We start from the raw sequence: 10432 nt of genomic DNA, 5'->3' as shown, positions 1-10432 counted from the left end.
TCCTGGGCCAGTTTAAAGGAAAATGTTTATTTGTTGTTCTTCCTATGAAATATTTTCATATTTTTGACAATTAAATGATAACATATCGTTTTTTTCTTTTGTGCTGCCATTCATAGAGACTTTCGAATTTGTAGCTATAACGGTTTTCTTCGCATATAATGTACTTTTCTCCCTTACAGAGTTGTATACCTTGTTTCCTACCTTGCATATATCAGTCAACAGTGTTTGTATCAAAGATTCCCACAGAAACTACGACTCCTTTTGTCCAGGCATTGATAAGCTTGTCTTTTATATCGGACGTTCTACCATTGAAAATGTTAACAATGATGTTCGATTTTGATATTTTAATATAAAAACTAGCAAATCTTTCATTCATCAGGCATAAACTACACATTGTCTTTGTATATTGGAAATAGCGTGAAGCATACTATTCTTGCCGAAATTTTTTAAAGATTCTATGTGCATTCATTTTAAATGTCTTTTTTTGTAATTTTATAGTTTGTGTTTTTTTGTTCGTGAATGTTTTTTACCTGTTTCCTTTGTAAACAGGTAAATGAGCTTGTACCATGGAATAAGTGACTGACGCAAATTTGAATATTATATTTGTGATATTAAATCATCAATAACTGTACTCTGCTTAGACTGTCTAAGACTTTTTCAAATATTGAGATTCTCTGTTCATTGTTCTTGCTTTTGACAGCTTTGGAATTTACAATTAAGAAGACGATCAATACAATAGACCACGTGCATCACGCAAACTATCTTAGCCGACATTCTCTCAAGAAATAAATGGGGTTCAAATATTAATACTTATGTAAAAACAACAGAAAAGTTCATGAAAGAACTTGTATTTCTCTCTCAAGATGTCGATGAAGTTGTTTTACTGACGAACGACAACATATTAAAATAACAATCGAGTAACTTCACAACTAAATGTGCTTTTTACTGAATCACTATTGTAAGATTTACAAAATGCAAGAAATAGTTTTTGTAGTCCTATTTTGATTTCTAACATAATATGTTAATGTTATGTAGTACGAGCAACTTTGAGAGAGAGAGAGAGAGAGAGAGAGAGAGAGAGAGAGAGAGAGAGAGAGAGAGAGAGAGAGAGAGAGAGAGAGAGAGAGAGAGAGAGAGAGAGAGAGAGAGAGAGAGGCGGGTGTTTACATACATTGACAATGAAGTGATACAATCTACAAATGAATTTCATCGAAATTGACGGTTAGTTCTAAATCAAGGTCACGTAGTTGATCATAATCTGTCACGTTTAGATATCCTAGTAATTGCATGGCGTGTGAACACTTTCTCTGGACTGTAAATGCATCATCAATTGTTATTTGTTTCCTCCAATCATCAACTACATATTTCGAATTCTTCCTTGTGGAAAATTTTGGTGATTTTCCCAGAGACACGTCACCTGATAAACCACTGACAATGTCATCATCCTCGTTCAAGTCTAAAAATTTATACACCTTTTGCATTTCTTGAATAGTGTATTTTGCAACATCCTCGTACCGGAGTATTGTGTACCTATAACGAAATACATCCGGGGAATTTTGTACAACCAGCACATTTTTCTCCAAGTCTCTGCAGTACTGCAAAATTTCGTCTTCACTTCCTCTTCGGATGAAATCCTTGTTAATCATGTTTAACGTGTTCCTGGAATTGAACACCGCCCTTGGGTCGCGAACGAGGTGAACAATCTTTACGTTTAATTTGGAATCAACCAACAGAGACCTCAACAAATTAATATCATATATTCGAATGATCTTAACAGCAATGTGTCGACGACTTTTACAGACTTCTGTCAGAGTTTTTCTAATTTGGCGCTTTCTTTTAGTGAATTTGTTGGTTGTCCGTCTGTCTTTGCACACCTCTGTTACAGAAAACGCTTTACCGAAATTACAGTTGGTTTGTACATTGAGTTGCCATTCCTCGGGAAGTTCGTGAAAGTCACAGGTAAAGATAGAATGAAGGGTGTCGATGGACTTGCTGTCGAAGAGATAGTTGGACAATCTCCCCTCCATGACGGCGTGTGTGTAAACTTCTATCGGTTCAAACATGTAGAAGAATTCTTTATTCTGATTGAAGAGTTCCCCGACAAAAGATGAACCGGTCCGTTTACTGGCAAAGATGATGACATGGACCGAATTGTTTTTGCTTGCCATGGTTCCAATCTTCAACGATCGGATGTCGATGTCAGAACACATCTCCATTGGTGCTTGGTGCGTGTTAGCTACAGGGTTTATTAAAAGCTCTGCAAGAAATATTTACATTTTGTGTTAAAATGAATGGAGGTCATGCCACTTATGAACAACTGCTATTTTGACATTTGGTCCGTTCATGTTATATGACTCCAAAGAAAACAGATTTTTGCGAAACCTTGAATGTAAGATCTCGCAAATTCCGAGGATCATAATTTTACTGTCATGCCATCGTTACTACTCGTATACATTTAGTTTAGAATATACTTGCTCTAAGTCCTTAGTTTAGATTATAGTTGCTCTAAGTCCGTTGCCATATAAACATCAAAACGAAGTAAGTTAAATGAATAAACTTCAGAAGGCTGCCGCGTTAGTGGTAGGCTGTTGTTTAGATCGTAGACTGAACGCGATGCCTTCGGATTTGTGAACCTTGCTGGAGCCAATCAGTAGCTGCTGCCGAGAAAAGTCACGTGACTTGGAGTTGGTGTAGGTTTAGAAGCCATGCACTCATGCTACAACATCATTGAATCACTGAAACTCACCTCGTATCTTACATGTAAACATTGTGACACCCAAAAGCAGTGATAAAATTATGACACGAAGTGACGTCATCCGAACCATGACGTCAACCTTTACTCAAAGACCAGCCGACATTTTAATTTTGTGTCTGATAATAGAGAAAAAAAGAGAGAGAAGAAGATGGTTAATCTTACAATTATGAATCCAAACACATAGTGCCTGCTTGCTGCCACCAAAATACCACGTCTGCCTTATACCGCTTATGTTAAAAAATTATTTTTCACGAAGAAATTTATCAGTTCCTCCTTTATATGATTACCAATATCATGTGACTACACGAACAGGTGAGTAAACAGTCCAAATAACAAAAGAAAAGTATCTAACAGTTTAAGATTTGTCCGTATATGGTTGGCAACGCAGGATATTAAACATATTCTAAAAGGTACGCGGTATGCATTCAGGGCATGCACTCATACGTACGTACGTACGTACATAAATACATACATACGTACGTACGTACGTACGTACACACACACACACACACACACACACACACATACATACATACATACATACATACATACATACATACATACATACATACATACATACATACATACATACATACATACATACATACATACATACTCATATCATATAGGTAGCTAGCCCTGCGTACAGGTCTGCGTGTTCCCGGCGTTATACGCCGGGAACACACAGACCTGTACGCAGGGCTAATAGGTAGCATTCTATGAGCTGCAACTACTGGTAGGTATAAAGATATGAAGCACGATATACATGATGTCACAACTGTAAGCTCATACAGCTTTTCACGAAAATGACCTTCGCCTAAATGGCTGAGAGCTGCACGTTTGCTTGGCTCTCTTTTGTTCCCTTGTGACAAAACATGTATAAATAGCCACGGAGCTTTCCAGCTCCATAAAACAGTTGACTACGTCTTTCCTTGATGGTAAAAGAGAAAGCGATCTACCTTCATAGCCTCACTAAAATTCTCTTACCTGTGTCATTAAGTGTACTCAACACTGTACTGGCCAAGACATTTAATGCTTTATGCTCGCCTCTGTTCACCACATTCCATAGAAATGGTGCTCGATTCTCCACTCTACACAGTTGCTTGCTTACAAAGGACGACATGCAGAAGGAAAACAATGGAATGGAAAGGTATGAAAGGGAAAAGAAAGGGAATGATTACGTAACCTGAAGAGGACTATTCCATTTTGATATGGGGTTCGGAGGCTGATATGTGGTATATCTCACAAAAGCGCTGGTCTTCACACCGTAATTGCTAAAGTGAAAATTTGAACAGAAAAGAATAATTTTTGTGTAAAATATTCATGTAAATTAACACTATCTACGTAAACTAATTAAATCCTGCGCAGTTGCAGTTCTTGGAAGTCGAAAACGAATATTCGGCGGAAATTCCAAGAGCTGCAAATGTTTGCCAAAACGTTAAACCATGGAGGTACATGGTTAAACCGAAGCGAAGGCGAGATTGCGCCAAAGTAAGTATATATCCCTCGGTCATCAAAACCTTAAAAAATATCCACAAAACAAAAAAGCTCCAATATTCCAGGGCATACGTATTGTAGTTGCAAGAAGAAAAACAAACAAACAAATAAACAAAAACATTATTGCTATCCGTTATCAATGTTTCTTAATTGACGCAAGATCATTTCAAGTTTTAGACAAACGTATTTCTGAGCGATGCGTTGTATGACCTATAGCCTGCAGACTAGCTTAATCACAGTTTATGCTGGGGATAGCATCCATATGATGTTACGGTATACTGCCATCAGGGTGGTAAAACTCCATTTAACTAAATATACAGTGCAACTATCGATGGATGGCAGCATCATTATCATACAAACCAAAGTTTATTTGCGGCCGATGTTCAGGTCACCGCGACTCAAAGATTGCGAATGAGAAAGACATGCGGAAAAAGCGCCACCATTTCCCACGGTAAAGCGTGGTTATCTTGAAAAAAACATTAATCCGATTGGTTGATTTCATGGAACACGTGATACTATCAGTATTCATGACCGTTGACTTTGTGTTTAAGCTCACTTTTTGTGGCATATTAATTATCTTTAATTACAGAAACCCGACACACCAGAATAATTCCAGTAGGCCTACCCTGTGAGTACAAGGATGCTTTAAAATAATACATGTGGTATACCATAGACTGTAGAATTGTCTACTGTCTACGGGTATACCTTGTGGAAAATCTATAATATAATATCATAATATATATTTCTCATTGATGTCGAAGAAAATATATTTTTGCGGACTCCTGTGAGGCGACAGTAGCGAGAAGCGAAATTATTTTAGTTTTCTCTCTCTTCACTTATACAGCAGCAATTAGTAATTTTTATCAAAAGTCAGACTTTTAACATTGATCGTGTAATAACACTAAATCTTACTTCAAATACATTAAAGCAAGGTCACCAACACGTGTGATTGCCATGTAAACCTATTCGAGACTGATTTTGTGGTATTAATGTTTTGTCGAATTCGATAAAGCATAGCAACGAATGTAGATTTTAAATCGTTGTTTTTGTGTCAATCAGAATGTGTAAATATTTCGGCAAATTAATGTGAACTCCATCCGAGAGATAACATTTTGGTTGGAATGAATATTTGCTTGCATATTTAAATGCTAAGTACTCTACAACATCGATCATAAAAACGCAATGTTTCGTAGCATTCCTTTGTCATGTCATGGTTCACATTTCAAACATTGATGCTTGGAGATAAGAAGTGAGCGCACGAATAGATAAACATTACGATAAGAATTATTGACAATCCATCTTGAATAAAGTCGTCATCTGTTAACGGCAATTTACGATATCTAGTTCTCCCACACACTTCGTACAGACACGTGGAGGGAGTCAGTGACGAGCAAAGGACAGTTTTTTTGTAAAGACACATCCGACACGTGGAGTCAGTCATAGGCAAGCACCGTTCTAGGATCCAGGACCGGTTTGTTGCGGACGGTAAGTGTTTATGACTTGATAGAGACGCATGATGGCTGTATTCACAGTTATTGAATCGTTATGCTAAATCTGTGGGCAAAGGGGTCAATATTTGCGGGAGCGAACTTTTTTATTCTTATGAAAAAGAAAATGTTCAAGCCTCACACACGCTGATTCCAAAAATGCACCGTCAACGATCGGACAGTGGCCAAACATTTTCACGTGTTCCACGCGAACAAAACATACACGACTTTTGAGTAAAAGGTATTGAAAAAATTACAGGAGCCGAAAAATTTCTTTTTGTTTGCAAAATAACATTCTTTGTTTCCAAGCTAAAACATGATCATCAAATTCCGATTTGCTCATACCATATGGCAGACGTTTCTCTTACTTCTACCATCAACCAGACTAAAGATCAAGAATCTTGTCAAAATTGCAATCTTGCACACCCTCTTTAAAGTGATTTTCGTAAAATCTATGTTAGAATACAGAATATCCGTTCAAGAATCCGACAGAAAGCGTTTCTATTGGCGTATATAACCAATAATTTAGTTGTGTTGTGAGTTCAGAGACCTTTGGCATGAAGATATTATCATTAGTCAAATGACCTAACTGAGGTGACTGGCCGTGAAACGCTATGATGTATAGTGTTTGATACCGTTTGAGTGCTGCAATTTTTCCCATCAAAATTTTAGTGCAACATTTTGCCAAAATTTATGTATTTTCAGTATTTTTTTTGATAATTTTGGATCAAATGGACATCACATTTTATTTGCTAAAGTTGTTTATCAAAATTTGGGCAAAATTCTGTAAAAAATTGACTGAGGTATAAATAAGGTATAAATGCAACAAAAATAGGCCAAACCCGGAATTCGAATCGGCCACGGTACAAACAAAGCCATGTGCGCAAACGCGCACAGACGTACGTGTATTTCCTACGCGTTCAGTACACATGTGGGTTTGTTTGTACCGGCATCACGTGATTATTTGGGCGTACTGATGTATGTAGAATGGCGTACGCATCGCGTCCTTTTTATTCCGGAGTAGAACCATTGACTTTTCCGCTCAAAGGGTTAAATAGTCTCCCTTCTCACGTCAATTTTCATTTACTTCAGACTGGTTGCTATGGCGATTAAGAAGACTTCATCAATGGCCACCCTTCTGTGTTTTCTAGTGACTCTGCACATCGGCGTGGCAGACACCGACGCTGGTACAGGTACCTGTGACGTCACGTGCAACAGGTATGCGAAACCAGAAACTGTGCAATCGGCCTTCTACGTATCGCTAGATCAACACATCTTACAAACTGACAAACAGACGCGTCTGATATTTGACGAAGTTTCTATAAATATCGGAGAACACTGGGACACGAAGAGAAGCCTCTTTAAGTGTGAAATTCCAGGTGTTTATATTTTTAATTTGAACATCATGAAGATGGGTGACTGTCCGAGCAGCACTAACGTCATCACGATAAGCGACCAATCACTGAAAGACATGAAGTATGACGTCAGCGCCTACACGCACAGCGAAAAATATTCCACCGGCAGCGGAACAAGAATAATAAAGTTGAAAAAGAACGACGTTGTCATGGTTACCATGACCGGCGGGTCGTGTCTGTTCGGTTCAAATGTCAAGTACACAAACTTCAGCGGTTACCTTTTGTACCCAGAGTGATAATTAAAGCGAAACACGGTGTTGAAAGAGAGTTCGATTTCAGTCTAGATTGGATCATGGATGTCATTTTCTTACATCCATGATTGGATCATCAGTTTGCTATCCTGTAAAACATACACACCGCTAAGTATTGAAGCTATGTTTTCATGTTTTAAAGCTCCATAAGCTGTATTTGGCTATTTTTTCAAAACTTTCGTTTTGTGGTTTCCCTACACTTTCTCCACTGAATCCCTAAACTGTAATTTAATGCCTGTATTCAAGTCCGGACTAGAATTCATTTGTAAACAATAAACAATGATCACTACACACATAAGCTTACAAGCTGTGTTGAAAAATAAGAATACTCCAAATTTCAGCATGACAAACGGATTAGGATCAGACACGGTAGTTGATATACAGAAGCAGAATACTGAAAAACTTGCCACAAGTTACAGCTTATGTCCCTGGACACTTGTGAAACATACAAAGGGAACAAACTATTTCTCCTGAAACAAAGTTACTTAGCATTGAGATTTCTATTGAAGACAATATTTTGGTGGATGGAAAAGTATTAGGTTAATGCAAGGAGGTACGAAGGGCTTATCTCCATGGTAACAAAAATTTGACACGGGATGATGGATATGTACAGATACACCATTAGTTTATTAAAACATTAGTTTCCAATTGAAATAAAAAAAATAACTTTCTCTATTTAATAAAATCCCCTGCTGAAAAAGGGCATCAGAAAACCACAACTTGCTCTTCTTGTTTTATTCCAATGGGTATCTTTGCATTTTGCGAAAAAAAATTAGACAATTTTCATGAAATAGATTTCATGCTACAACTTTCAAGGAATATGGCCTCCTTTCCTGCATAATTTGTACCTGTCAGTGTCTCAGAAAATCCTGGCAAAGAATCAATTACAGACAGTTGAAGAAAGTTCAAGACAGTCTACAAGCTGTCTGATCACGCCTCTGTTTTCATGACCACTTGATAAAGAGGCTGATGTGAATGCTCCACGTTGATGTACTAATAATATGTGAAACAATCAAGTAACTTCAGACCTATGTCCTGATCGTTTTGGATAGCGCTTTAAAGGGCAAGTCAATGTAACATTGCAGGATTATATCACAATTTTTGTTGTATATGTCCATCGCAAATTCTTGTTGAAAGACAATTGTTTGACATCGCAACACAGTGTCTATATGTATACAATGCAATGTTATATTATTTGTATCTCGATTCCCACACATGCAGTAAGTCACTTGTCAACAACAACGCAGTCTACAGTCTGAGACGACAAGACGAATACTGTGAATCTCAACATGCTTCAGGCAGCAGACAAAAAAACCTCTGACAATTAAAACAAAAAAGGTGACAAAACCATCAAAGGCTAGAGAAGCTTAATGAAACTAACTGCCATCTTTCAGTAAATTGCCTTCATAACACCACGGTTACTTTGGGGCAGAGTGACTGTGATAAAATCAAACATGAAATTAAAATAACGTTGATACATGACTTGGTGAATGTCAAGTACAATCCTACTGTAACCATTCTATTACATCATCATATTTCTGATGGAAACTGTAACTTACATCAACTCCAGCGCTTTTCCTCATAACAATGTCTCTTTAAAGTCTTTGTATTTGGTTTGTTGACAATTGAACACTGAACAGTTTAATAGAATCATCATATTTTACATGAACAAGAACAGCAAGAGCAACTTTCACCTTTTAATCATTGTTGGCAGACTCTTGTAATTTCAAGCCATATTGCAGTTTGACATTATCCTAGGGATATGTCTATGACAGACACCCGAAACCACCCGAAACGTCGGTTTCGAGTTACCATAAGACCATGCGGTAATTCAAGGATTTTGAGCTTTCGCCACTAGGGGCGCTCTTCCTTTGACCGGAAGTGAGGGCTACTTTCTGCAGGACTCTGGTCTGCGTACATTGCGATAACACAGACTCCGTATTCCTAACCTAAGTTTAGTCTATTTTCATCTGCTCTGTTGTCACCGTGAGAGTTTGACTATGCCAAACTTTTACTGCAAAGCCGGCAAACTCGACAAATACCATGGATGAATAGCATGACCTTCCACCGTTTCCCTGATGTTAAGAAAGAGAAACGCCTGAGGTCGAAATGGATAAGGATGATACGACGTGAACTTAATAGTTGGGTACCTAACAGTTTCCACATGTTTGTAATCTATTCCGCTCTCAGACTATGCGCCCCATAGACGTGTGTACATATGCCTGAGAAAAGTATGTCAGGAAACCAAATGACTATATTTCCTATATAAAGGGATTATGCCACCATGTCTTCTTCGACGTTCGATTTTACCGTGAAAAGTAGCAAGTTCATCTATCATGTAACCGTCGATCGTTCCCTATCATTCTCAAAAATTCATACCTGGTACTCAATTTGCTTCAAAATCGCTCGTTTCGTGTGATTTCTGCCGAATTCGACGGACACGTCGCCAAAACATAAGCGTGAGCGACATTATTCGACATTATTCGAGGGCGATGATTCTTGTAATACTAAACGAAACGGCAACAGTCTCGATGTCGGCGTCTTGCCAACGCATGTAAAACGGGAACTTGCCTCGCTACTCGAAGAGCAAGATCATTAAAATGCATTAAAATAAATTTTCACAAACACAAACAGGAAAGAATCTACACTGCGACTGATGAGAAACCACACTCGGGTTTCGAAACGCAAGCATCAAAGGGGCAGAAACTTTGTCACACCATAGGCCTGGCTGCGTCTCGCCATAAGCTTTCCCCACACGAACATTACCGTACACACAAATCCAAACTTCCCACAAATATCCGAAATGAAACAAACATTTTTATTAACAGAAACAATCGGATAAGGATGTAGGAACACATATTCAAAACGAATCAAACACAAACTCGACACAAAAAAAAACATTTTGGATAGTAGGTGGGGAGCCTCTTTCACATGTTTTATAGTTTCTAATCCAAGGTCAATCGATTTCTCAGCAGCTCTACCAACTCAGCTTTTTAGCTTTGGAAAGGGGAATCTTGCTTGCTTTTA

The 10432-nt window shown here is 38.0% G+C and overlaps 1 protein-coding gene and 1 long non-coding RNA gene across 2 annotated transcripts; one reads left to right on the top strand and one right to left on the bottom strand.

The window, feature by feature from the left end:
• On the bottom strand, positions 1-3908 carry LOC139125522 (carbohydrate sulfotransferase 1-like). The gene is made up of 3 exons (XM_070691588.1): positions 3743-3908; positions 2747-2871; positions 1-2257 (listed from the first exon to the last, which is right to left on the bottom strand). The coding sequence occupies exons 2-3, from the start codon at positions 2823-2825 to the stop codon at positions 1194-1196; spliced, it is 1143 nt and encodes a 380-aa protein (XP_070547689.1). The 5' UTR covers positions 2826-2871; positions 3743-3908; the 3' UTR covers positions 1-1193.
• A 1692-nt stretch (positions 3909-5600) lies between these two features.
• LOC139125352 (uncharacterized) lies at positions 5601-8124 on the top strand. Its single transcript, XR_011550205.1, has 2 exons — positions 5601-5737; positions 6832-8124. It is a non-coding gene; the product is annotated as an uncharacterized lncRNA (long non-coding RNA).
• Positions 8125-10432: the final 2308 nt, after the last annotated feature.

The sequence above is a fragment of the Ptychodera flava genome, assembly GCF_041260155.1.
Source record: "Ptychodera flava strain L36383 chromosome 3 unlocalized genomic scaffold, AS_Pfla_20210202 Scaffold_25__1_contigs__length_14229661_pilon, whole genome shotgun sequence".
NCBI classification, from domain to species: Eukaryota; Metazoa; Hemichordata; class Enteropneusta; family Ptychoderidae; genus Ptychodera; species Ptychodera flava.
This window is presented reverse-complemented; position numbering and strand designations above follow the sequence as displayed.